At 62.5% G+C, this 27,938-nt stretch overlaps 1 protein-coding gene across 1 annotated transcript; it reads right to left on the bottom strand.

Moving 5' to 3' along the window:
- Nucleotides 1-280: 280 nt before the first annotated feature.
- On the bottom strand, nt 281-27,870 carry ESPNL (espin like). The gene is made up of 9 exons (XM_065880929.1): nt 27,577-27,870; nt 26,132-26,322; nt 24,310-24,496; nt 21,257-21,439; nt 11,922-12,053; nt 5,687-5,804; nt 4,558-4,667; nt 3,490-3,684; nt 281-1,873 (listed from the first exon to the last, which is right to left on the bottom strand). The coding sequence occupies exons 1-9, from the start codon at nt 27,868-27,870 to the stop codon at nt 281-283; spliced, it is 3,003 nt and encodes a 1,000-aa protein (XP_065737001.1).
- Nucleotides 27,871-27,938: the final 68 nt, after the last annotated feature.

Genomic DNA, 27,938 nt, shown 5'->3' with positions numbered 1-27,938 from the left:
GGTCCCTGAAGGAAGAGCAGGCAGAAGGGCGCGGGCCGAGATGGCAAGTCATCCAACTTCGGGGCCGACTGGGGGACTGACTTTCAGGCCGGCGGTGAGAAGGGCTCTGAAGCTGATTCCCGCCAGGGGGCAGACCTGGAGGGTGGCAACTAGCACGCCGAGGATCCGCCGGCCTGCCCTCGAGGCTCACCTGGGCACCAGGTGGGCGAAAGGAGAAGAGACGAGAGGACCAAAACCACACCGGAAGCCCCGTGGTAGGAAGGCAGGCTGCCAGCCCATCTCACTCCCCGAAGCTGAACATCTCGGCTTCTTTCTCCTTCCAGAAGGCGAAGCTCCGGTCGATGTAGCCACAGATGTCCTCGCTGTTGAAGCTGCCCCGCTGGGGGCCGCACCCCAGCCTCTGTGCCGCGGGCCCGGGGCCGCCGCTGGGGCCGGCATGGGGCAGGGGCCGGAGCGGGGTCAGGCCCGACTTGCGGCCGGGCTCTGCGCCCCAGGGGTGACTGCGGCTGGAGCCGAAAAAGCGGGCTTTGATGTCCTCGAAGCCGTCGGTCCAGGCACGGCGGCCGGCAGCCACCTCGTCCGTCACGGCCTTGTGGAAGGCGCGCGCGGCCTCCCAGCCGTGGGCGCCCAGGTGCTCGAAGACCTCGAAGCAGAGCAGGTGACGCATTTTGCGCTCCTCAGCCGACAGGTCACACTCCAGGAGCTGGAAGTAGCCCAGCATGAAGAGGTCCAGCGTGAGGCTGCCGTAGGGCACTGGCGCCCCGTCCACGTGGGGCAGGAACTGCTCGGGGGACAGGGGGCCGTGGGGCCGCCGGCTCAGCCGCCGCAGCTGCCGGGCGGGCACGTGGGCCAGGATGGACTTCCAGTTGCCCAGCAGGTGGGCGATGATGGTGCGCTGCTGCCACAGGTGGCCCAGCCGCGGGCTCTCGCTGGACGGTGGGGAGGGCAGCTGAGGGCCCCCGGCCGCCTCCCGCCGCCGCGGCTGCACGCGCCGGGCCTCCAGGGTCCTGCAGGCCACCGTCTTCAGGGCCGGCGTGTAGGCCGACTTCTTCCAGTGGCTGAGGAAGAGCATGACGATGCGCTCCTTGCGAAGGCTGGCCAGGTCAGGGCCGGGCACGGCTCCCGCCTCCGACGGGGCCTCCTCGCAGCTGATGCCCGAGTCGCTGGCCTCCTCCGCGTCGCCCGGCCCCGGCTCCCCTCCGATCGGGCCGCCGCGGGGCTGCAAGGGGGAGGGCCAGCAGCCTCTCAGGCACGGCCCCGGCTGGGGCCCCAGCTCACAGGGGCCAGGGCTCGGGGTGCAGGGCCGGCCGGGGGCTGACTCGAAGTTGCCACGAAGTGTCCGCACCGACACCCCACACTCCTGGATCTCGCGCTGGGCCTCGCTCCTCGGAGGGCTGGCTGGGGCCTCCCTGGGGGCCTCCAGCGGGGGCCTCTCCTCGCCTTGCACCAGCCCGTTCACGCCCTTCAGCAGCAGCGACAAGCTGCGCACCAGCCGGGCGACGTGGCTGCACCAGAAGGGCAGGGGCTGCGCGCCGGGTGTGGCCTGCGAAGCCCCCCCGGAGCCCTCGGGCTCGACCTCGGGGCTGGGGCCTTCCTCGCCCTCCAGCCCGGGCGCGCGGGGCAGGAAGTGGCTGTTGACAGTGACGCTGACCAGGGGCGCAGGCAGCAGGGCCTGCAGCTCGGCCGCCAGCCGGCCCAGCTCGCTCTCGTACTCCTGGCAGCGGCGCCGCAGCTGCAGGTCTGCGATCTGCTTCTCCAGGTACACCAGGTCGTCCTCGGTCAGCAGCTCCCCGAAGGGGCCCAGGATGGCCTGGTGAGTCTGCGAGTACCGCCAGGCCGCCTGCTCCGTGGCGCCCGTGCTCCCGCCGTCGTCCTGGGCACAGGGAGGGCAGCTCAGCGGGGCCACGGCCCACATGGCGAGTTCCTGCTGGACACAAGCTCCCCTGGGAACCCCAGCCCAGCCCCTGGACACCCGCTGGCCACTGCCTGGACTCTGAGGGCAAACGAGGTGAGCGGCCAGCCCCGTTCCCGAGTCTGAGGCTCAGGGCAGTCACCCACCCTGGAGGGCCCAGTCTTCCCCTCAGAAGGGGTAAGGGTGCCTCTGCTCTGCCACCCGCATGTCCTCCTCAACTCCTCAATGTTGATTTCAAAGACTCTCTCTCCTCAGAGCCCCCCAATCCCTCCACAGAGTCTTCTGCGGTTGGACGGCAGCCCTAAGGATGGGCGGCCTCAACAGCTCTGCTCTCAGTTCTTGTAGCACGTGGCCAACTTCACCCAAAACACCACCCCTCGGGGCTTCCCCTGGCACCAGGATACAGCTGTGCCCCCAGCGCTCACAGTTTGCAGGGGAGACCGACACAGAGAGCCTCCGAGCTGGGCTCCCTCTGGGTGCGGCTCTGTGCCCACCTGATTACTTCTCCGAGACCCCTGATGGAGGCCCTGCATCCGCCCCATTGCACAGGTGAGGGGACTGAGTTGCCAGCTGGTTGCCAAGAGGCCCGGGATTGCCTGGTGCCAGGTGGCACTCTGCACAAGTAAGTTCTGATTCCTTGTCCCAGGAGGCCCGGGGAGGGGAGCAGGTGCTGCAGGGGTGGGGGGAGCTGCTGTCCTGGGCAGCGTCCGGCCCACAAGGGTCGGGCACAGGAACCCACAGCCTGCTGCGGCCAGGCTGTGACTGGGCCGATCCCTCCCCCCTCAGTCTGTCCTTCCTGTTTCCCGGAGTTCTTCCGCATACCCTTGGCCCTGCCCCAGGGTCAGATTCCAAAGGGCTTCCCGGCTGTGGCAGGAGGCCCCACCCACTCCTGCCTGGCTCCACCCCCAACCCCACGGGTGTCCATCGCGGACTTCGAGGACAGGCTGGGCCATTAGACCAGCGCCACCCAACACTTCTGAGATGAGGGGATGGCATGCCGAAACCTGCTGTGGCCATTAGCCACCTGGGGCTACGGAAGTGAAATGTGGCTAATGCAGCTGAGGGGCAGGGGGGTTATTTTTATTTCATTTTAATTCATTTAAATAGCCACATATGGCTGGCATTATTGTATTGACAGGGCAGCTCTAGACCAAGGGTGCAGAATACATCATTCAGACAAAATTGTATCCCTCCAGGATAAGACTCTACAACAACGGTCCACATGGTAGCCAGAGGGAGGCTGTTGAAATCCAAGTCAGATCACAGCCCTTCCCTGCTCAGATTCGCAGCGGTTCCCGCCAAGGTGATATCTGCCTGACCCCTCTCCGACCTCACCTCTGCCCACCAGGCCTCATTCACTGCATGCTCGAGGTGTGTGCTCAGGGACCCCACCTTCCACTTCCACCAGCCAGTACAAAGCCTCCTGCTCCCGCCTCCGCCCTCTACGCTCTCGTCCCACCCGGGCCCCGCCCACCTCCCACAACGCCACGCCCCTCACCCCATCCGGCCCTGCCCTCCAAGCCGGGCTCCGCCCCCTTTCAGGCCCCGCCCCCACCCTCGTCCCCGCCGGGCCCCACCTGGACCTCTGGCGCTGGAGCTGCGCCCAGGCGAGCCTGCAGCTTCCGCACCATCACCTGCCGCTTCCACTCGGGGATGGGCCGGCCGCGCTCATCCCGCGTGGGCACCAGCCCGTCGAGGTCGCCCGCGGGCAGCCCATCCAGCTGCAGCGCGACCAGGCTGTCCGGGGCGCCCCCCGCTGCCGTCTCCGTCACCTGTGTGGACAGGCAGGTCGTTCAAGGCCCCTGTGGGCCTCTGGCCCGGCAGGGAGCGGAGGGGAGGACCGCCCTGGGCAAGCGCAGCTGAGGGAGGAGGGGCGGTGGAGGCTGACCAGGTAGGGCAGGGGAGCTGACCACTGACGGCACCCCCAGCCTAAGTGTGAGTCTTCTGAGGGCAGGGACCCCGCTGTGCCCTGTGGGACCCAGGCACGTGTTGGGAGGCTTGCTGGCTGAGAGAGGCAATCAGAGATACCGCCCAGGGCGCGCCATGTGGATGGGCAAACTCGTTTGGGGAACAGTTGCATAGACAAGTTTGGGGGCCAATTCTGGACTGCAGGACTTGTCAGAGCCTTTAATGTGCTGTGTGCACTGTGACTCTACAAGGGGGCAGCACGATGCAGCACTTCCCAAACTCAAAAAGAGCATCTCAGGGGCTGAGAGTTCCCAAGACCCATTCAGGGAAAGGGTGGCTGGATTTAAAAGGGGCTGGTGCCCAGAAAGAGAAGGAGTGGGCCGCTGGGAGCCCCCCGAGGAGGAGAGCAGTGGGCGCCAGGCCCACCTTTCCCATGGACTGATGCTTCCCTGCACCGTGACAGCAGCATCTGTCAGGATGAGGGGCTTGGGCCACTGGACCCCCCTGGAATCAGAGAAGTGTCCCTCGTCTACTATGATGGGGAGACAGGTTGCTTCTGGCCTCGGAATCACCATCTCCTCAGATGCCAGCCAGTCACCCCAGGGGCCTCCGGGAGGAAAGGGCCTGGCTGCCCCAGGAGTGACCTGGCTGGGGCCCACATAGGAGAACACGGTGAGAAGCCAGCCGGGCTTTGGCTGGGGTGCCTTGGGAGACAGGGATACGGCGGGGGTTCTCACCATAGGGACGGCTGTGGCACCGGTGGTGACCCTCGGGGGTGCTGTGCGGGTCACGTGCTCCCTTGGAAGAGGCTGGTCAGGCTGGCCGGGCCAGGCTGGGCTGAGAGATGCTGCCACTGGAAGGAAGGGGCAGCTGGAGTCAGAGAGGTCAGGGGATGGGGAGCAGAGGACCCCGGACCTGGGGCAGGACCGGCCTTCCTGAAGGACCACTGGACTTGGAGCCAAAGGCCCAAGCAGCTCCCTGCCAAGTGCCCTGGGACCTGGGCAAACTCATTCATCCCTGGCATTCCAGAGGTGTCCTTGGAGCCCCCTCCAAGCCCTGCCGGTTGGGGAGCCTGCATTCTACCCAACTCATCCCATCCCATGGCCCGTCCCCCCCTTCCCAGCCTCTCCTGCAGCCTAGAAGGAGCTAGAAAGGGCATAGGGTTCCATGGTCTGGGGATCTAATGCAGCCCCATCAGACCACAATCCTGTCCTTTCACCGCTCTTCCCTCCACTAAACACACACACGCACACACGCACGCACGCACCCCTACGTGTGACTGTATAACTACAGCCCATTCCATGAAGCACGCTGACCTTCCCTGCACATGGGGCCTGCTGACATTTTTCACGCTATTCCATTGCCGTTTCATTTTCATAAGTGCTGTCACGGTTCCCTAACGGGTGGTGACCGCTCCCCCGCCCCCTGCTGGAATCTCAGGGAACAGCAGCGGACTCGGAGGCCCCTTCAGACACAGCCTCTGATTTCCCTCTGCACAGGCTGAGGCCCAGAGAAGGGAGGAGGCTGCCCGAGATCTCAGCGGCAGGAGAGTCAGGCCGCGGGGGCTTCAGGGCTCACAGAGAGACGCCCGAGGGCTGCGCAGGAGGCTGTTTAATTGTGGTTATGGAGTTTGTCCTCACTTGAAAAAGGCAACAGGACAATAAAGGAATCCTGGAAGAGCTGGGGTGCTGGCTCACGGGAAGGGGTGGTCCTGGCCCTGTCCTCAGTGTTCTGCGTGCCCAGCTGCCGAGGCTTCTGCTCCCCACCTCCCCCCGGCCCCTTCGAAGGACCTCGGAGGTGAGGCCAGAAAGGCCCACTCCCAGCACCCACAGCCCAGGCCAGTCCTCCCTGGAGACGTGTACGCACCAGTGGGATCCCCGACACCTGGGCCCCCTCTTCTTCCATCCTCCAGGGAGTGCCTTGCAGCCGACAGCGGAGGAGGGGGGAACGGCGGCGGCGGCGGGGGCGCCATCAGGAGTGGCACCTGGGGGCAGACAGGCCTGGTCACTGGGAGGCCCAGGTGGGCCTCGACTTGGGCTCCCAGGTAGGGGTGGGAGGCATCCAGCGGGCTAGCCCTGGCCCGGTCTCCCTGGGGCTGGGGCTGTGCATCTGAACGGAGCTCGGAGAGGTAAGTTTGCGGGAGTGAGGGGCAGCGCCCCTAGAGGTTCTGTCCACCCCTCCACACTGGTGAGCGGCGCTCCCCAAACATACCCACGCACTTGTCTGAGAGCTGCCACCCCTAGGTGAACCCCTCATCTCAAGGCCCGGCTCCCCGTGGAGGCAGCTTAACTCGGCGGCTCTGGGCTCTGGGTCAGGGTCTGGTGTCCCCCTCGTGCTCACTCACCACTCCTTGGCCTTACAAGAGACACGTACACACTTGCACACACACCCTCCCTGACTGTCCTGACTGCTGAGACACACTGCCTGGACCTGCCCCCTCTCTCAGCCCTGGGCATAGGGGAAACCACAACGAACTCGCAACTCTTCTCAGCCCCGTAAACAGTGCGGCCGTGTGACCGCGCCTCAGAGCAGAGGCGCTGTGCCCAGGACCCACCATGCAGCGTCTAGGCCACTCTCCCAAGGGCCACCCGGAGACAGAGACCACCAACATTGGTCCCCGGCAGCCTGGGGTCAGGGAGATCCATCAGCCCCAGTCTGGGGCTGCAGGGGCACCCGCATTTCAACCCCATGTCTGCCCCGGGTCTGGGGTGAGGCACAGACCTGGCCTTGACCATCTCCCCTGCCCCCAAGCGCTGACTGGTGGGGGGCCGGAAAGAATCCTCGACCTGGAGGTGCCACTGCCCCCTGCATCCCCCCCAGCTGAGGCCTGCAAGGTCTCAGCTTTTGCATCTGACCAATGGGAGCCAAGAGTCGAGACTGGAGCACGCAGGCTGCTGTGAGGCCGCAGGTGGTGCGTCCCTCCCCAGGCGGCAGAGAAGTTCTCCGGGAGGACGCTGAGCTGTCCTCCAAGGACTCCAGAGCCGGGCTTGCTGCCTTTTGGTTTAAAGCTGAACGTCAAAAGGCTGGCCGGCCGTCTTTCAGATGACGTGGCTCCCGGCTGAGCCAGTGTCGCCTGGATGCCTGAGAGCACATGGCCACCCCAGCTCGGGTCCCCAGCAGGGAGGGCCACTCACAGCGGTCTCTCTGGGCACCCACCACTGGCTGTCAGACCAAAGCTCCTCGCCCTGCTCCCTCCAGTGGGTAGGTGCGGCGGAAGGTGGCCTCAGGGCTGCCAGGCAGGGCAGAGGGGCTGGTTCCAGCCCACCGCCCCCAGGCGGGACACGTGGTTTGGCGCCGGTGTCGCTGCAGCTCTGTGGAAGGTTCTCCAGTCTCTGTCTTGAAGTTCTTAATCAGTTGTTAACAAGAAGCCCACGTTTTCATTTTGCACTGAGCCCTGCACGTGATGTAGCTGGAGCTGCAGGGCCAAGTCCCCCGGCCACGCTGAGTGTCCCCTGGCTCACCTGTAGGTGGGCCCTGTCCCTCCCGCGGGCAAGGAGGCACAGGCATTAGGTGGCCTCCCCAGCCTGGGGGATTCCCGTCAGAAGAATCCCCGGCTCTGCAGCCACTGCCTCGGGCACCTCAGTCGCATTCCCATCCAGGACCCTCGGCCAGGCGGACCCACGGGGAGGGGAACACAGCCCGACCCCTTATCTGCCACCGCCCTGCACCTCATACCTCACTCTGCAGGAATCTGTGCCGAGAGCCCAGGAGCCCTGGTCCGACAGGGCGGGGAGTGTCCGCCAGGCCCCAGCCGGGAGGACCTTCAGAAGCAGGTGCTGGGCTGTGAGCACAGGAAGCTGTGGCTGTCCTGGACCGTCGGGGGCTGTCGCAGCTGCCGCCCCCAGAAGCTGGAGGTGTCGCATTAATATTTGAAGGCTGAGGTGTCAGGTGGCCCGGCGGGCTTGGGCTGGGTGTGGGATCCCTTACCACCGTGCCTTAACCCTCCGCAGCGCAGGGGCCGGGGGAGCGGACCCTCGGGAGAGGTGGGGGAGACCTGAGATCCCTGGTCACGCAAGAAGGGACCACCCAGATGACTCCCGCAGTACAGCCCTCCAGGCACAGACGGGGAAACCAAGACTCAGAGAGGCAAGGGGCTTTCTCAAGGGCCCACAGCTGGGACGGGGCAGAGCTAGACCAGAATCTTACTTGAGACCCCCCTCTTTGCTCCTTCCAGGACTGAGAGCCCCTCGAATCGCTGCTCCTTTCATCCAGGGGCATCAGCAGTGGAGGAAGAGGCAGGCGGGTGGGGTCTCTTGCGCCCCTACCGAGGATGCAAAGCCCTGGCTGCGCTTCACCCGGCTCTTCCTCTGGGCTGCCTTTGCACGGGAGGGACCCAAAAGGAAGAGCGGGCTGCTCGCCGACTGCTACAGAACACGGGCCTTCCCGGGCTCAGGGGTCCCCGCCTGTGACACAAGTGTGTGCGCGCAGCAGCCATGTGGGCCCATATCGGTCACACTGGGACTTGGAGGCGGGAGGGGATTCGACAAAACACGACGCTTTCTCCCTGCCGTGTGTCTCCGACCTAGGAATCCCCTGTCTTCTTCCAGCGTCCGTAAGGCAGGAGCCAGTTGGCTTAGGAACTTTATGCAGGGTTGAGTCAGACCCCAGACCCCACGGCTGGCGCTGACAGTCTGATGGGCAGAGCAGGGCTGAGTCCCAGGTCGGCCCGGGCCCCTGCACAACCAGGACAGGGCTGTGAGGCTGCGGCACTCCCCGCTGCTCCCTGCCCCTGCCTGGGAGCCCGCAGCCCCTCCCCGCAATTGAATCTGCTCTCGGGCTGAGGGGCAAGGGCTTCCCAGTCCCTGCAGAGTGAAGGGCTCAGCTGGGGTGGCTGGGGCCCTGTCATTCCGGGGAAGATGGAAGAGGCAGGAAGTTGGTCCAGGGCCCAGGGGGATGGACTTGGCGCCAGTACAGTACCCACAGCCTGGGAGACCTCATGCCACCTGGTGCCTGAGGCTGAAGTCTGCTCCAACCCTCACCAAGGAGAAGCCTTGCGGAGTCACTCAGTGTCCCCCAGGCCTGAGTTTCTCTGCCTTTGCTGGGAAGTGAAGGGGTTACTGAGAGCCCCTGGCGGGGCCTGGCACACGTGGCACTCAGACCTCTTTGCTGTTGTTAGCACGGTATCTTGATGATCTCTGAATTTCAGCGGGGACGGGGGTCGGCTGTGCTGTTTCCCAGGTGACAGGAGTATCCACATCCCCGTGTCCCTCATTCAGGCCCTGGACGCTAACCGAATCTACGAGGACCCGAGGGAGTGGCAGATGTTGGGTCCCGACATTTGGGATTCTGACAGCTGGGCGTGTGCTGCCCCCGAAGGGGGCTGTTGCCCTAAGGTTGGCGGTCAGCTGGCCCTGGGCTGGTGCCCTTCCCACGGCCTGGTGTCTCCTTTTCTGTGTTTTTGATGAGATTTGAGCAGCGCCATGCCTGCCATGCATTATATATCGAGGACAGCTGCGGCGAGCCGGGTTACAGGCCTGTAATGCCACCCGGGCCGAGAAAATCATGGCCCACAGATGGGCGACGGCTGAGATTCGGTTACTGGCTGCGCGGCCAGGCCCCGCCCCTCCCTGGGGGAGGAGACTGCCCAGGGGAGTCCCTTGCCCTCTCTGGGCCTCAGTTTCCCCATCTGTAGAAGGAAGGGGTCCTAGGGCCCTTCTGGACCAGGGGAGGGAAATTGGCACCCGCTGTGTGCTCAAGGCACACGTCTACCAGCCAGCAAGGCTCCTGAGTTACATTATACAGATGAGAACATCAAGGCTCACAGACGCTCAGAACTGGGGGTGCCACCCGGCCGGGAAGACTCACTCCAGCTCCGGTGAGCGCTGAGTGCCGGGCTGGGGGCAAGCTGAAGGGCTAGGCTCCCCGTCCTGGGCCGCTACTCCTCACTGTTGCTGCCGTCCAGCGTCTCACTCTAACCTGGCCCTGCAGCCAGGAGCCCAGCTGCCCAGCCCACTCCTTGGGGGTCAGAGAGGCCCAAGCCCTCACTGCGCAGAGGGGTACCCCAGGCCCAGGGGGGGGCAAGGCTTGGTCAAGGTCGAGGTGGTGTGGTCGAGGCAGGGCCTGGCCTTCCTGAGCCTCGCGGAGGCCCCGCAATGGGCAGCGGGTGAACCCAGGCCCTGCGAAGCCTCCCAGGAAGGGGGCGCCTCCCACAGGGCAGGTCTCCGTTCCCCGTCCAGCCGTGCCCCCCAAGGCTGCCTCTCGGGACCCACGGCTCCCTGGGGGCAGAGGCAGGCGGCCGTGTGGAGAGGAAAAAGATGGCTTTCAGCACCTCCTCTGAGCCCGACACAGGGAGAGGCCACGCGGGCGACCTCTGGATATCGTGTTTCCATCAATACTGCATCAGGCGCACAGCTGACAGCCTGCCGCCCGCGGGGCCGAGACTGCCGGTGAGGCGGGGGCTGGCGGGGAGCGACTCCAGCCAGCTCCGGACGCAGTGGATCTCAGGGAGGTGGCCCAGCCTGCCCACTCTCCACCACCGCAGGCGGGGCACGTGGACGGGCTGGACACCGCGGGCCGGAAGGCCGGGAGGGGAGGCTACACAGACAGGCCAGGCCGGCTTGGGGAGTCCTGAGCGGAGGGGATGCTGCCTTGTATCCTGTGGCGACACCAAGGAGGCCACCAGGACCAGGCGAAACCGCAGGACGCCTGACATGGGCTGGTCCCCAAAACCCTGGGGGCTCAGGAGAGCGCCCAGAGCCTCCAACCCCTAGGAGAGCTGGGCACAGTGGCCAGGACGGGCTGGCAGATGTGCCAGGACCTGGGGATGGAGAGCAGGGGGCAGAGACCCTGCTTGGACAGAAGGCTCAGCCGTGGGCACCGCCGTGTGGGCTGGGGACAAGCAGGGGACCCCAGCCAGAGGCCAGGCGGCACCTGCTCCCTGGCAGCTGAGCAGCTGCCCACCCCACCTCCAGGCCGGCCCCAGGGCCCACACAGAGGCTGGGGGGCCCAGGCGGCCAGGGCATCCCTGGCCGGTGGACTGCAGAGCTCTGTCCGCTACACCAGGAACCCACTGAGTTCCCGCAACTTCTGGAACCCAAGCCAGAACGACAGCCCTTATCATACAATAGCCAATCGAAGCGTTAGTGAATAATCCGTACGTTGATTACTCCAAGCAGTGAGTATAGTCCTGTTTCTGAAACTACGACACCAGGACAAACCAGGACTCCCAACTCGTGTGCCCCGAAGCACCCCTGTCCTTTGACCCAAGGCCTCCTGGGTGGGGCTTTCAGGCAGTGGAGACAAGAGGCTCTCAGTGGTGGTCGGGTGAGGACCATGCCACTGGCCCGGGGCCGGGGCCGCTGGCTCAGCCTCAGCTGGTCACGGATGCTCCGGGGGGCGCCCCGAGGGAAAGGAGGCACAGCAGCCGTGGGTGAGACCCGGCGTGGGGGGCACCTCGCCCCTCTGGGCCTCGGTGCTCTCACCTGAAGGCAGGGCCAGGCGATCCCGGGGACGCCTTCCGAAGGGGTGGCCGCTACAGAAAACTGCGGCGCGATCTATATTTGCCGCCCGGGGCCTGCAGTCGGGGGTGGAGGCCGGGCGGGAGGGCACTGGCCCATACGCTTCCCCACCACACACCCGCCCGGCCTCCCTCCCCTGTCCACTCGCTCGCCCGCCTGCCCACCGCTCCACTTATTCGGCACACGCGTGGCCCGTCACGTGCTGGGGGCTGGGACCCACGAGGCCTTTGCCCTTGCGGACCGAGGCCCGGCGAGGTCACGTGCCCAGGTGGGAGGGCGGGACGAGACTCTCCTCTTCCGGGCTGCACGGGGCTGGCCTGCCTCACTGGCTCACCTCACCCAGGGCCCAGGGCCCTGCTCCCACCCCCGGGGTGTCTTCAGCCTGACACAGCGTCACCCAACAGCAGCCCTGGCCGGAAGCATGGATCCCAGGTCCTAAGTGTGGTTGCTGTGGCCCAGGTGGAGGGCAGACCTCGGCCGAGGTCCAGCCACAGCCCAGCACCGGCTCAGGCGCGGCCAGGCCCTTTCACGTGACAGTGACACTGCGTACGCAGACGGCTCCCCAGCTACCCGGCCGTCAGCGCGGCAGGGGTCTGTCACCCGGCCCGGGGTGGGGGGTGGGGGGGCGGGACCGCGAAGCTTACCGGCCGGGTGCTGTCGCGGAGGTACTGGGCGCAGTCGCGGTGGCCGTGGTACTCCGCCAGGTCTGCGGCCGTGTAGCCGTCCTCGTCCCGCAGGGCGGGGTCCACGCGGTGGGAGAGCAGGGTCTGGCAGCACTGCGGGGAGGGCGCACCCGTGGCCGCACCGCCGGCCCCCCCACCCAGCCCCGAGCTGGGGCACCGAGGCCGTTCAGTCAGGGGCACGGCCTGAACCCGTGCCCGGACCCAGGCCGCCCTGCCCGCGGGCACTGGCATGCCCCTGTCCCGGGTGGGAACCCCAGGCGCTCGCGCTCAGGAGCTCACCAAGGGCCCAGCTGGTCAGTCAGCGACCCAGCCGGATCCTAGCCAGGCAGCCTGACCCCGACTTTGCACTTGTAACCCTTGCCTCGGGTTCAGATACGGAGCCGGTTTCCATTTTTACAGCGAACTTTGGAGGCGTGTGTCATTTTCACACGAGGAAACCGGGGTGCAGGAGGCTAAACAACGTGGCTCCACCCCAGGACTCTGGGCCTGTGCCCTGCCCACCTCACCCTGCCCACTCCTTGGCCTCCGGTCAGGCCTGGCACTCGATGAGGCCCTCTTCTTGGCCCCAAGCCTAGGCGAGCTCTGGGGGCTCCCACCCTCACCCTCTGTGTCTCTATGTCTGAGCTCACGGCTCCACCAGCCACACGCATGCTCCCTCCTCGCTCAAGCCGGGCCTGGGCCCCCTTGTCTCCCTCCTGACTGGTCCTCTGGGCTCATGTGATGGGAGCTGGGAGGAGAGGAAGGCCTGGAGGCCCAGAAGCTGGGAGGAGAGGGGAGGATGGAGGAGAGCAAAGCGAGAGGAGATCCGGGTCTGTGAAGGGACCTTTGTGAAGGAGGCTGTGGCGGGGTGGGGGCGGGGGGAGGATACAGGGCGCTGCAGGAGCCGGCTGTGCGTCCAGAGCGTGGGGGGGGGCGGTGTCACAGCGGAAGCGGAGTGGAGCAGGGGCCACCGGAGTGTCAGGCCCGGCCCCAGATGGGCGGGGACGGCAGCCCGGGGGAGGGAGGGGGGAGGAGAGAACTTTCCCCCCCGAATGACGGCGATGACTGCTGGCAAACGATGGTGATCCATCTGTGAGCAGAGGGTGGGTGGTTACAGATGACCAAGAGTTAGGTCTGGAAATCCGTGAGGTAGCCGTGCCAGCGGCAAAAACAGGTGGGCAGACGGATCCGTGTCAAGGAGTAGAGAACCAGGCAGGTACCACCAATCCACTCTCCAGAGTCAACGTAAAAAATGGACTAACTGTGAAAGGCACCTTCCTAGAGCATCAGACAGGCAACAAGGAAGTGAGGACTTGTCAGACCAAGCTCAGGACACAAGGAAAATCCCGAGGGATAAGCCCACCACTCAGAACAGCTTTCGCCCTAAGAGCAGGCTGACGCAGAAGAAATGGCTGTAACCAGAGCAGCTGTGTCACAGGCTCACGAGACTAGGGAGACCAGCAACAGCTCAGGGTCCACCGCCTGCTGGGCCTCCGCCCTCAGAGAAAAGGTGAAGCAGGAGCCAGCCCGCCCTCTGCTTCCCGTCACGCAGGTGCTCCAGGAATCTCAAGCCGGATTGTGGACTAATATGGTCCACGTGTGCCTGTCAGCCAGAAGCAAGTAAGATGTCACCTAAGGCCCTAAATAATGATGTGCTGCATCGACTCAAACAAAACCAGCAGCACAAGGAAATAAGATACCAGAAACGAGAACCAGGGGACCCAACACACAAAGAAACAGACCCACAAAGTCCTGAGAAACAGCAGACTGTAACACAGCTGTGCTCACTGCTTTCAAGGAAGTAAAAACCAAGCTTGAAAATCTAGGCGTGGAATTGTAAATTCTAAAAAGCAGCACAGATTTTAAACCATCAACAAAATGAAAAGACAACCTATGGAATGGGAGAAAATACTTGCAAACAATGTGACTGATAAGGGGTTAATATCCAAAATAGCTCATACAACTCAACATCATAAACAACCCAATCAAAAAATGGGCAGAAGGGACTTCCTTGGTGGCACAGTGGTTAAGACTCTGCACTCCCAATGCAGGGGGCCCGGGTTCGATATCTGGTCGGGGAACTAGATCCCACATACTGCAACTAAGAGTTCACATGCCACAACTAAGGAGCCCTCCAGCCGCAACTAAGGAGACCACCTGCTGCAACTAAGACCTGGCGCAACCAAAAAAAAAAAAAAAAAAACGGGCAGAAGACCTAAATAGCCATTTCTCCAAAGAAGACACACAGATGGGCAACAGGCACATGCAAAGATGCTCAACACCACTAATTATTAGAGGAATGCAGATGAAAACCACAATCACCTCACACTGGTCAGAATGGCCATCATCAAAAAGTCTACAAACAACAAATGCTGGAGAGGGTGTGGAGAAAAGGGAACCCTCCTGCACTGTTGGTGGGAATGTAAACTGATACAGCCACTATGGAGAAGTATGGAGGGTTCCTTAAAAAACTACAAATAGAACTACCATATGACCCAGCAATCCCATTCCTGGGCATATATCCGGAAAAATGAAAACTCTAATTTGAAAAGATACTATCACTTTGAATTACTGGTTTCCTCATTAATTAATGAATTAAATAAAAATGTTTGACACAGGCTCATTTTATAGTTGAATGAAAGTCACGATTACCAGCACTTTTAAAAATTATCCTTTAACATGTGGAATCATTGCAAATTCACGGTTAAAAATCAGACAGCTGGAGACGCAAACGTCAGGTTCAGCATTGCCATTGGTGATGTCATTTGCTCAAATAGTGAATAAGTTTTGGTAAAGTGCTAAATAAAACAAAAGTCTATCTTCCCTCAATCTATACAGTCGGACCATTCTTGGAAAACTCTTATGTATATTAAAACTATGAAGAAACATTGGTGTATGTGTACGTATATTTGAATTTAGGTTCTAAACTTAGATAATTACATGTACTTGAGTTAGGTTCGAAGCTCAGATAACTATGAACAGGTTTTCTACCTACATACCTGTCCGATTCATTGGGAACTTGCTTGGGGCACAAGACCCTTCCTCACTGTGCAGGACTGTTCTGGAGTAGCGGGCTACCCGGCCTCCCCCACAAGAGCACCCCAATCGTTGTAACAACAGAAACAGCCCTGAAATTTCCCAAACCGACCACTCATCTACGGCAGATATTCTCTGGTTCTCGAATCCTTGGTCACATACTAAGCAAGTGCTCCATAACTCTTTGTTCAATGAGTGTCTGCATGAAGGAAAGCGTGGACATGAATCGTTGACCATTAAAGACTCTAAAAAATTAGCCAGCACAGAAAGTCGACAGAGGCAATCGTCTGCTCGGAACGCCTTTTTGGGGACTCACAATGCTCAGTAAAAATTCTCTCTTGAATTAGCAGCAATGTTGAGCTAGGTAGAGAACTACCAATGAGTTTTAACTGCGTATCTAAACCTTGAAGGGACCTCGTTTACACCTGTCTTCTGCTGTTTCCTCTTCAACCTCGTCAGCAAAGCCCCAGACCACACCCCATCTTATGGCAACTTCCCGGTCCACAGCGAGCCCTCCTCCAAACAGCAAGGAAATCATATGCCCTCTTCTCGGGATCCCACAGCAGCTCCCAAATGGCTCCTTACACAATATTAAAACTAGTTCAAGGTCTTCCACCACTGACCTCTCACTACAAGCCCCAGCTTCTACTCTCCACTCTGTCCTAGCACCCTGAGCGCCTATAACCCTCTCTCCCTTGCTAGAAACCCTACTCCTTCCGACATTCACTGCTTTAAGAATGACCGTCTTCCAATAAACTCTGTGTCAGTAACTCAAAAAGAAAAGAACGACCATCTCTATGAATTCTTTCTAGATTAGCTCAGCTAACGCTATTCACATACATGGTTCTCAAATTTGACATATATTAGAGTCACCCGGCGAGCTTTAAGAAGTCCTGATACGTGGGCTCCCTAGGACCAATTAAATCAGGAGTGCTGGGGTAGGTGTTAGAATATTTTAAACCTGTTCTGGAGAGTTGTAGTGTGGGGCCACCTTTGAGAGCCATTACACTAGTGCTATCTACCACACTTAAAATCCTAAGCAGGGCTTCCCTGGTGGCGCAGAGGTTTGGAGTCCGCCTGCCAATGCAGGGGTCACGGGTTCGTGCCCCGGTCCGGGAAGGTCCCACGTGCCGCGGAGCGGCTGGGCCCGTGAGCCATGGCCGCTGAGCCTGCGTGTCCGGAGCCTGTGCTCCGCAGCGGGAGAGGCCACAACAGCGAGAGGCCCGCGTACCGCAAAAAAAAAAAAAAAAAAAAAAAAAAAAAATCCTAAGCAAAATGTTAGCAAATTAAATTCACCGATGTATAAAAGGGATCGTTTTTCATGACCAAATTGAGTGTACTCCAAGAATGCAAGGTTGGTTTAACATTTGAAAGAGCGATCAGAGTAGAAAGCAAGGTCTTGAAGAGATAGTTGCACACCCACGTTCATTGCAGCATCATTCACAATAGCCCAAAGGTGGAACCCAAATGTCCACTGACGGATGAACGGATAAAGATAACGTGGTGTAACATACCGTGGAATATTATTCAGCCTTATAAAAGAAAGAAAGCCTCATACATGCCACAACATGAATGAACCTTGAGGACATTATGCTAAGTGAAATAAGGCAGTCACAAAAAGATAAATACTGTATGATTCCACTTGTATGAGGTCCCTAGAGTAATCCAACTCATAGAGACAGAAAGGAGAATGGTGGTTGTCAGGGGCTGGGGAAGTGGGGATGGGGAGTTGTTGCTTAATGGGTACAGACTTTCCGTTTTGCAAGATAAAAGTCCTGGAGATGTGTTGTACAACAATGTGCATATATTTACACTTCTGCCCTGCACACTTAGAAATGGTTAAGATGGTCGATTTTATGTTATGTATTTTTTACTCAATTAAAAACCAAGTAATCAGCGTAATTTGTGACATAAGAAAGACTGAGATACAGCAAAACAAAACACATACTAAACTATCATCATCCCCCACTGGGGGTGCTAGGGCACCAGCTCATTATTCTGAAGTTTTGTTTTTAAAGGGTAGGGGGGGAACTGTCACAGCTCGGGGGAGCCTAAGGAGACAAGATGATGAAATGTCATGTGGTGTCATGGAAGGGATCCTGGAACAGGAAAAGTACATCAGGTGAAAAGTAAGGAAACCTGAATGAAGTATGGACTTCGGTTAGTAATATTGTATCAATTTTGGTACATTAATTGTGACAAACGTACCATGCTAATGTAAATTGTTAATAATAGGGGGAAATGGATGTGAACTCTGAGAACTGTCTGTACTAGTGTCTCAATATTTCTACAAATCTAAAACTCTTCCAAATTATTCTAAAATAGAATTTATTGGGGCTTCCCTGGTGGCGCAGTGGTTGAGAGTCTGCCTGCCGATGCAGGGGACACGGGTTCGTGCCCCAGTCCGGGAAGATCCCACATGCCGCAGAGCGGCTAGGCCCGTGAGCCATGGCCACTGAGCCTGCACGTCCGGAGCCTGTGCTCTGCAACGGCAGAGGCCACAACAGTGAGAGGCCCGTGTACCGCAAAATAATAATAAAAATAAAATAAAATAGAATTTATTTTAAAATGGGGTGTGGCGTGGGGTGGGAATGAAGCATTATCCTGTATTTCCTGGATGAATATATTTCTGGAATTGCTAACAGATTAAGACCCAAGAGACAAATCAATAATGTGTAGACTTTGCTTCGCTCCTGATTACAGCACAAGCAGGGAAATGGATATTAGATGGCTACTAGACAGACCGGATATTAGATGATATTAAGAAATTATTGGGGGCTTCCCTGGTGGCACAGTGGTTAGGAATCCGCCTGCCAATGCAGGGGACACGGGTTCGAGCCCTGGTCCGGGAAGATCTCACATGCCACGGAGCAACTAAGCCCGTGCGCCACAACTACTGGCCCTGCGCTCTAGAGCCCGCGAGCCACAACTACTGAGCCCACATGCTGCAACTACTGAAGCCCACGTGCCTAGAGCCCGTGCTCCACAACAAGAGAAGCCACCGCAGTGAGAAGCCCGTGCACCGCAACGAAGAATATTCCCCGCTCGCTGCAACTAGAGAAAGCCCGTGCGCAGCAACGAAGACCCAACGCAGGCCCAAAAATTTAATTAATTTTAAAAAGTAGTCTAAAAATAAATAAATAAAAGAAATGATCATGAATTATTTTTATGCGTGATAATGGTTTGAGGCTGTGATAAGAAACAAAGGGAGTCTTCGTCTCCTGGAGAAGTCCACTGAAGTATTTATGGATAAAAAGATGTGCCTTCTCTGACTTGCTGTTAAATAATAGTGGGGTGGAGGGAGTGGCCAAGAGAGGCCAATGAGCTGAGGCAGGAGGCTCTGCTCTTGTGTGTTTAGAGTTTTCATAACAGATTGAAAAGGAAAGCAGTTCTCAGCCTTGAGGCCTGAGCTATTTTATTTTCGTATTAAGGGAGGGTGAGGAGGTGGTGGTCTCTTGGCTTATCTGGTGAGCTTCTCACCAGATAAGACTATTTCACTTGAAAAAGATGATGCTGTTTAAAAATAGAGTTTTTAGAGCGCTGCTCCAGCCACCCTTCCGATTACGGAGCCGGAGGCTGGGAGACGGGCGGCTGCCTGAGCCTCGCTGCAACGGCTCAGGGCTCCTCAGGCCACCAACCGCCTGCGGGGATCGCCCTCCTCGCCTCCCACCCTGTCATCTGCTCAGCTTCTTCTCTCGTGTCCAGGACAAAAGGGATGACTGTAGGGGTAACTGTAGGCTCTTCCTCTTCTCTGAGGACTGGCCTGGCCCGGACTGAGGTTCATGCCTGCCCTTCACACCTGCCCTTCCCCTCCCTCTAGATAGGGGCGGATTGGGGGCATTGAGCCAGGGAGGGCTGAGTGGTGGCTTGCAGGGGTGAGAGGAGGGGGGCTGGGGTGGAGGGGTGGAGGGGTGGAGGGGTGGTGGGGTGGAGGGGTGGAGGGGTGGAGGGGTGGAGGGGTGGAGGGGTGGTGGGGTGGATGGGTGGAGGGATGGAGGGTGGAGGGGTAGAGGGGTGCAGGGGTGCTGGGGTGGAGGGGTGGAGGGGTGGAGGGGTGGAGGGTGGAGGGGTGGAGGGGTGGAAGGGTGGTGGGGTGGAGGGGTGGAGGGGTGGTGGGGTGGAGGGGTGGAGGGATGGAGGGTGGAGGGGTAGAGGGGTGCAGGGGTGCAGGGGTGCTGGGGTGGAGGGGTGGAGGGGTGGAGGGGTGGTGGGGTGGAGGGTGGAGGGGTGGAGGGGTGCTGGGGTGGAGGGTGGAGGGGTGGAGGGGTGGAGGGGTGGAGGGGTGGAGGGTGGAGGGGTGGACGGGTGGACGGGTGGAGGGTGGAGGGTGGAGGGGTGGAGGGGTGGAGGGGTGGAGGGTGGAGGGGTGGTGGGGTGGTGGGGTGGAGGGGTGGAGGGGTGGAGGGGTGGAGGGGTGGAGGGTGGAGGGGTGGTGGGGTGGAGGGGTGGAGGAGTGGAGGGGTGGAGGGGTGGAGGGGTGGAGGGGTGGACGGTGGAGGGGTGGAGGGGTGGAGGGGTGGACGGTGGAGGGGTGGAGGGGTGGACGGGTGGAGGGGTGGTGGGGTGGAGGGGTGGAGGGGTGCTGGGGTGGAGGGTGGAGGAGTGGAGGGGTGGAGGGGTGGAGGGGTGGAGGGTGGAGGGGTGGAGGGGTGGAGGGGTGGAGGGGTGGAGGGGTGGTGGGGTGGAGGGGTGGAGGGGTGGAGGGGTGGAGGGGTGGTGGGGTGGAGGGGTGGAGGGGTGGAGGGTGGAGGGGTGGTGGGGTGGAGGGGTGGAGGAGTGGAGGGGTGGAGGGGTGGAGGGGTGGAGGGGTGGAGGGTGGAGGGGTGGAGGGGTGGACGGGTGGAGGGTGGAGGGTGGAGGGGTGGAGGGGTGGAGGGGTGGAGGGTGGAGGGGTGGAGGGGTGGAGGGTGGAGGGGTGGAGGGGTGGACGGGTGGAGGGTGGAGGGTGGAGGGGTGGAGGGGTGGAGGGGTGGAGGGTGGAGGGTGGAGGGGTGGAGGGGTAGAGGGGTGGAGGGTGGAGGGGTGGAGGGGTGGTGGGGTGGAGGGGTGGAGGGGTAGAGGGGTGGAGGGGTGGAGGGGTAGAGGGTTGGAGGGGTGGAGGGGTGGAGGGTGGAGGGGTGGTGGGGTGGAGGGGTAGAGGGTGGAGGGGTGGTGGGGTGGAGGGGTGGAGGGGTGGAAGGGTGGTGGGGTGGAGGGGTGCTGGTGTGGAGGGGTGGAGGGGTGGAGGGGTGGAAGGGTGGAGGGGTGGAGGGGTGGAGGGTGGAGGGGTGGAGGGGTGGAGGGTGGAGGAGTGGAGGGTGGAGGGTGGAGAGCAGGAGGGGCCCCAGGACTCCTGAGAGTCAGAGGCAGACAATTTCAGCAGCGCTGCCATGAGCTGGATTGGGTCTCTTTCTGATTCTTCAAAAGGACCCTGTGCCTTCCCGTGACTCTTGGTGGCCGCCCTGTGCTGCTTTTACACAACGCTGCTCAGGCTGGGCCCCAGGGACACTTTGGGTTCCAGCTGGAAACAGCTGTTCAGAATGTAGGCCCAAATGGGATACCCGGTTGCACCTCAGTAAAGCCCTCCCCCTGGACTGGCCTTTCCTGGGCCAGGAGCACGTTGCTCACGACAGCAGATGCAGCAGGCATCCCCGGGCGCTGTGGGAAAGCCCGGCAGCCGGCATGGGATGAGCTGACTCACTTCGGAGCCCTGCTGGGTGGGGCAGTGGAAGAGTCAGCCTGTGCGCTCCCCTCAGATACAGCCCTGCCTTTACAGGGGGTCAGTGGGCAGGTGATGCCAGTGTGGGGCCAGTGGCTGATGGCCAGGTCTATTCCCAGCGTTGGGCCGTGAATATTTGAACACCATCCCTGCCTACTCTGGATTTCTGGATGCTGTTTCCTGGGAACTGGGCCACAGGAGCCCCCAAGGTCCATCTGGATCATAGCGAACCCGCCAGGACTCTGCTCCTAGGCTGCTCACATCAGGGGGCCAGCAGCTAAAAGGCCCTCCGGGGAGGACCGGCAGGAAGACCACTCCCTGAGCGGGAACCTGGGGAGTCTCTGTGCGAAGGGAGGGGCCGAGAGCACGGATTTTGTTCCCCGATGGATCAGAGTCTGGATCCTGGGCAAGTGACTGGCCCTCTGAGCCTCAGTTTACCTGTCTGTAAAAGGGGACTAATAACATCTATTCTACAGGGCTGTGGTGAGGGTTAAATGACTTATTCATAGGAAGCCTTCCAGGACTGCTGGCTCTCGGAGGCCCCCCAGCCCCACCGTGCATCCTCCCCCGTCCCCTGCCTCACCTCCATTTGCCCGTTCTCCGCTGCGTCATGGAGAGGGGTCCCACCCCAGGAGTCTCTCATGATGGGGGCGCCCATCAGCAGGAGCCGGTCTAGAATGGGCGTGTGGCCGCCTCGAGCGGCAAAGTGGAGGACGGTGGCCCCCTCGTTATCCCGCGCCGTCAGGCCGATGTCCGTGAAGGTGACCTGAGGGACGAGGAGGGGGGATGGGCCAGCTGAGGCTGGACGGGGGTGACCACTCCTACCTCGGGGCAGGAAGCCCTGGGACAGAGCTGGCTCCTCTTGGCGCGTCCCGGGCAGCATGGGAGGAAGTGAGCTCGGTGATATTGCCGGGAGACTCCATGGTCCCCAAATCTGCCCCAGCCCTGACCATAAGCTGAACACCCCCAGGGGCTGGTTTCACATATCAAATAAAGAAATGCCTTTGGGCGGCACCTAAGGGACAGTAAGCAGATGTTTGCTGATGAAGGGAGGGAGGGAGGGAGAGAAAGGACATCCTGGCACCAGGCCTGTTTGTACCCTATCACGTCTCCAGCACGAAGATGCAGGGGTGCTGGGAGGCGGGTCCTGAGCAGCCTTCCTCATGGTGGACCCAAGCCTGGTCACCCTGTGGCTTGGGCCCCGTCCTGCTGGCTGCCACAGGAGTGACTTCCGGCCGGCCCTCCTCACGGGCCCTCAGTTGCCCCTCTGTGAGGGCACCAGTGGGCTCTGGTCCGCGGCACCCGGCCAGGCCCGTGGGCACGCAATGGACTGCGTGCACCGGGGCAGCCATGTGACAGTGAGACGTAAGGGGCTCTTCTTTTGCCTTCCTGATAGGAGGGGCTGGTGGATGTGGCGTCACCCCCTTTTCTCCCTCTTCCTGCCTTGAATGCGGCCAACTCTCACCATGAGGGAGAGGCCGGGAGGACAGCAGAGATGTGACCCAGTGTCAACGGCCTCTACGTGGGAGGGACAACCTTTCAGTGGTTTAGTGCACTGGTCACTGCAGCCAAACGCTGGCTGATTCAACAGCCAAACGTGTCTGTTAGAAAAAGGCCAGTGAGCCGGGAAGAGAGACCCTCCCCTCGGCCAGCTCCCCGAAGGGAGGGGGCGCCCAGCACTGAGTGGGTGAGCCAGGCTGGACGCCGCCCCCTCCCCTCTCGGTCCACCCTGCAGGAGGCAGGGCTGGGGAGTCACATCCGGAAAAGCCTTTCTGGCCCTGGGACCCCGTGGCCCCAGCTGTTTCTCGCGGGATGAGCCCCTGTGGGGCTCCATGGGGCTCGGTGGACATTCTTCCCTCCTGCCCACCCTCCCCCTGCTCCTGGGCACCCCCGCTGCTCCGAGCTGCTTCTCCTCGCCCTGCACAGCCCACTAGCTCACTCCCACACCATGTGCTGAGCACCTGCTGTGTTTGTGGCCCTGCGGCCAGAGATGACCAGGACTCAGGCTCCCGCAGGGCGAGGGACAGGCACGTTTCTGGGAGGCCAAGATCTGAACTACAGTGAGGGGACATAAGGACAACTCCACCCAGCGGCCCAGGCGGGGCTGAAGACAGGAAAGTTAGTGCAGCAGAAGCCGCAGAGCTTTCTTCTGCGAGAGGAGCTGGCCGTGTAGGAGGGGCTGCAGCAAGGGGGCCCGGGAGGGGACGCAGCCTGTACGAAGGTGCGGCCGCCTGAGGGGCTGAGGCCAGCCTGGGAGATCCAGCAGCGAAGGGAGGCTGGAGGCAACTGCTGGCGGCCTCTGAGGCCAAGGCGAGTGGCTGGAGGCCAGATTCCTTCCCTCCTTCACTCACTCATCAAACATCTCTGGAGCCCTTACTATGTGCCAGGCACAAGGAACGCAGCAGCAGGGCTGTGCCACTGCTTCCTGGAGCTGCTGGAACTTACAGCCTGGGTGGGAACAGACAACCACCAAGATAAAGTCAAACACAACGTTTATCAATGTTGGTGCAGGACAGACAGCAGGAGAGCAGGACGGGGAGCTGGGCCAGGTGGCTGCCATCCTAAACAGGTGGACAGGGGATGCAGTGGGGGGGAGGCACACCTGGGGAGCTGTCACCAGGCAGAGGGTGCAGCACGTGCAAAGGCCCTGGGGCAGGGAGGCTGGCCTGCTGGAGGGAGGGCTGGAAAAGCAGGCCCCATGCGAAGGGAGGGAGGTTCTGAGTGAGGAAGGGCTCTCCCTTCTCCACCAGTGACCTGCGTGACCTTCAGAGATGCCAGCAGACCCTGGCGCTCCCAGCTCGCAAGCCCTTCAGCGGCTCCCCAGTGCTCCAGGAAAGAGCCCAGTTCCTCCCGGGGCCTTGGTCTGCCTTTCCGCCTCACGCCACCCCACGGGCTCTCCCAACTGTGACTGAGCTGGGCCCCCGCTCCTCCAGGAACCACCCCCTGCCCAGCCACCTCTTGCCCAGCCTCAGTTCTGCCCCTCCCCAGAGAGACCTCTCCACTCTGAGACTTGGCCGGTTCTCTGTAATGGACCCTCAGAGCTCCCAGACACCCCACCAGGCCAGGTATTTGGTGGTGGAGCCAGGAAGTCCTCAGCCCTGGAAGAAGTGTTGGCAGAAGGCATCCTCCCCAAGCTGGGTCACTCTGTGGTCCTTCTGGAAAGAGGTCTGGGTGACCCTTCCATGGGTCCAGCGGGCAAGAGGGGAGGGCTCTGGCCCTGGGCTCCAAATGGCCAGGGCCAGGCACTGCCTGTGCCAGAGACAGAGCAGCTGGGCGCCACCGACCCTGATGACTCCTGGGGGAGGGGCAGGAGAGCCCCCAGGGGGCCCTGCACACGCCCACGGTCCTGCAGGGGCTGACTTTCAGTCCGCAGCCACCTCCAGTCAAAGCTGTGGGCTCCGGGCTGCATCCCGGGGCCGAGACTGGGCCTGGCATGTGGGTGCTCTGAGCCATGGGCCGGCCCATCTGCTCCCCCAACCACCGTGTGGGTCCTCGGACTTCCTGCGGGCAAACTGAGACCCAGTTTGGGTGTGCCGCGCCCACCCCAGCCGGGCGCCACTCGCTCGAAGGCGGTTCTGCAGGCGAGGTGCCAGCCTTCCCGGCCCTCCCCTGCCCACGCCCCTGGCGGCCCCTTACCAGCCAGACGACGAGCGAGTAGTGGCCGCGGGCAGCGGCGGCGTGCAGGGCGCTCATGCCGTCGAGGGCGCGCAGGTGTACGTCGGCGCCGCAGTCCTTCACCAGGAACTGGGCCAGGTGCAGGTGGCCCTCCTGGCAGGCCAGGTAGAGCGGGGAGGCGCCGCTGCGCGTCCGCCGGTTCACGCCGCTGTGGGGGAGGGCGGGGTTCAGAGGGCGCTCGGCCCGGGGGTCGTGGGGAGCCGCTCCAGCCAAGGGCCCCAGATCGGGGAGGGGCGTCCCGGCACCTGGCTGAGCTGCTGCGGCCACCCCACTTCCCGGCTGAGGTGAGGGGCCCAGCCGGCCACCTGTAGCGTTGCACAGGTTGCGCACGGCGTAAGGGCACGGGGTCGGGGCGGGGGTGAGGTGGGCACGGGCCGCCGGAATCCAGCTTCCCCTCCCCCACCCCCACCCCCATCAAGATGTGAGCGCCGCCAGGGGTTGGCCGGCAGAGGGCGCTTCTTAGGGGGTGACTAGCCCAGCAGGGCCTGCAGTGGACGGGTCAGGGAACCTCCAGAGCTGAGGGCCTGCTCCGTACAAGGGGCCAGTGAGCAGGGCAGTAGCCCTTCTGTGGTGCCCAGCCCTGGCATCCGAATTCCAGGCCCCCATGTGGATGGTCTGGGGCAGGGTCGTCAGATTTCCTGCATCCGGCTTTGCCTCTATGGTGCTGCAGGCCCAGGAGAGTTCTTGGTCCCCAGGGCAGCCCCTCCCCAAACCGGACCCACGCCCTGTTGACAAAGACTTCACCTCTAGGTCCTGTGGTCGGTGCCGGTGGGAATGTGGGCCCTGGGGCGGGGGACCTTCCCGTGTGCTTGTGTGTGCTTTAATGTGAAATCTTCCACTTTTCAAACGACAGAAACTGCTTCTAAAACTGCCGGTCTAAGAGACACTCTGTGGCCGGCCGGGCCCGGGGCAGCTGGTGTGGACGCTCTGGGGAAGATCCGCAGAGGTGAGTCCCGAAGGCCTTTGCCGAGGGGTCGGGATGGGGAGGCCCAGGGACAGGAACACTGTTCCACAGCTGAGCTGTCCGGCCTCATCCGGGAGCAACCGTGGGGTGGCCAGGACAGTCAGCCGGCCGGCAAGAGGCCCCGCAGAGGAGAAGGCGTGTGGTTACAGAGGCAGGCGGGTTCGGGGGACAAAGGCCAGGTCAGTGTGGGGCGGACACGGAGTCCCACCCCCAGCCAGGGCAGTAGCCCTGAGAACAGACGGTGGGGGGCAGGCCACGTGCACGGCACCCTAGATGGCCCGTTGTGTGCCCAGGCTATCTTTTGTGGGGCGCAAGGGCCACAGCGGTGCCCACGATGGGGAAGGGGAGTCCCGCTGCCCGCTGCCCCCGCCTCGCCATCCACCAACTCCAGGCGGTGGGACAGGGGTTCACAGTGTCAGGAACAGGACAGTGTGGAGGGAGAATCCAGGCCGACCTGAAGGGGCCCCCAAGTCCACTGCACAGCCTCTGCTCCCTTCGTGTGGCTTGAGGGGGCCACATTCCCAGCCGGGGGAAGCCGGGCCCTGAGACGCCCCCAGGCAGGGCCGGGAGCTGCCTGAGCATATAGAGCGCCTCCTGCTCTGACTGCTGTAGCAGCTTCCTCGCCGTTCTCACCGCCCCCTCCGAGCCTCACCCCGAGCGCTCTCCGCCCGCGCCTCGGCCACAGACTTGTCCCTCCGCACTCCCTCCCCCAAGGCCCGCCTCCAAGGCGGCAGCCCCTCCTCCTCCGCCGCCTCGGTGCGGCCTCCCCAGCACCTGCACCCCCCGGACTGCCCAACAGGCGGCGCTGCGGCTCCTCACCTGCCGTGGGCGGCCGTCAGGAGCTTCAGGCAGGTCAGGTCCCCGCTGACGGCGGCGTGGTGCAGCGGCAAGGCCCCCTCCAGCGTCTCCAGCGTGGCTGCGTGGCCCTCTCGCAGCAGCCACTCCACCAGCACCGGGTGTCCGAAGCGGGCGGCCAGGTGCAGCGGGGAGACGCCCGAGGAGTCTCGGTCCTACGGAGGCACGGACGGGGCGGTGAGCGGGCGGCGGGCCCGGAGCCAGCCCTGCCCGGCAGCACCAGTGTGGCCAGGGCCAGCCGCCCGGCACCACAGCGCCCGGGACCCCGGCGGAGAGCTTCCGCCCCGCCCCTCCGTCCGGCGTGCTCCGTCGCGGGGCGTGCGGAGGGAGGTCTCTGGGACTGAGAGGTCGGCGGCAGGGCCAGGATCAAGTCCAGGCCTTCTGGGTCCAAGTCCCTGATCCTGAGCATCCGAGCTCCCTCCCCTTCTCTGCTCGCAGTCAGAGCGGCTTCCGCTCGCCCAGCTGCGCCCGCGCCGGCCGGTGGCCTGCCCCGTGTCCAGGGCTGCGGCGTCTCTGGGCCTCTGCCCCACCCCCACCGAGCGCCCACCCGCCGGCCCCCGAGTCCTCTTGCCGGGGACCTTATCCACCGTGGGCCTCTGGCAGGCCTGCGCGTTCTCCCAGGCACAGGGGTGGCCCCGCTCCCGCCCCCGGGGTTGTGCGAAAAGCCGCTGAGGATGAGGACGGCGGCCTGGAGGCTGTTGGGACGCTCAGGCTGTGACCTCCGAGTCCTCCCCGTCCCGGACCGAGCGGGTCACGGTGATGCCCACCCCCCGACTCCGGCCTGTGGGAGGACGTCCTTACACCGTCAGAGCTGGCTCACCGACCTCCCGTGGTCCTTCACCCCCACACGGAGCACCCACCGGGCCGGCAGGAGAAGGGAGAGGCGGGCCCTGAGACTCTTCTCTTCACATCAAGGTTCTCGTCCCACTGCCCCCCACAGCTGCACCTGTGCTGTCACCCACCGGGGCCCCCGGGCGTCCAGGCCGGTGCCCACAGCTCCCGAGCCCGAGTGCCCACCTTGCTTCTCTTCGTAAGGACCCTTTTCTAAACCCTTCGGAAACAGGCCCACGGATCAGGCCTGATAAGGGCCCCGTGAGATCGCCACTGGCAAGGCCAGGCGCCCCTGGGTGGGACGTGGGGAGGAAGAACAAGGGTGGCCACTCTGTGCTGGGCGCTGGGGGACCCGAGGGCGTTTAGGAGGTGCTCACTTTGGGGGCGGAGGTATGTTGGGCAGAGACAGACGCCACGGACTGTGCTGTGGGGCCCGCGTGATGACTCCCTGAGAGGAGCAGCCCAGGGCCGAGGTGCCCAGGGGAGGCCGAGGGCTCCGGATCCGGCTCTCGGCTCCTGCCTCCCTCCATCCCCATGGACAGGGGTCCCCCCGTGGCCACCGTGACCGCTCGGCTCACCTGCAGACCGCAGCCCCCTTCGCGCACCAGCCAGCACATTTCGGCCAGGCTACCGGTGGCGGCGGCGTCATGCACCGGTGTGGCCCCGTTATGGGCCCGCTGGTTGCCGGGTAGCTGGGCCCGCTGCACCAGGAACTTGACGCAGGCCAGGTGGCCGGCCCGGGTGGCGTGGTGCACCAGGCCAGCCCCCAGGGCGTCGGTGACGCCCGGTCCCAGGGCGCCCGCCTCCAGCAGCCGCTCCAGGGTGGCCAGGTCCCCATCCTTGGCGGCCACGAGCGCCCGCTGCTCCTCCATCCACCCGGCCGGCTCTCCTCGACTCGCGCACAGGCCCGGGCTTCCTGTTTCAGGCGTGGACGCAGCTC

Source organism: Phocoena phocoena, chromosome 7 (assembly GCF_963924675.1).
Source record: "Phocoena phocoena chromosome 7, mPhoPho1.1, whole genome shotgun sequence".
Classification (NCBI taxonomy): domain Eukaryota; kingdom Metazoa; phylum Chordata; class Mammalia; order Artiodactyla; family Phocoenidae; genus Phocoena; species Phocoena phocoena.
The sequence above is the reverse complement of the archived record's forward strand: the minus strand, read 5'-3'. Positions and strand labels throughout refer to the sequence as shown.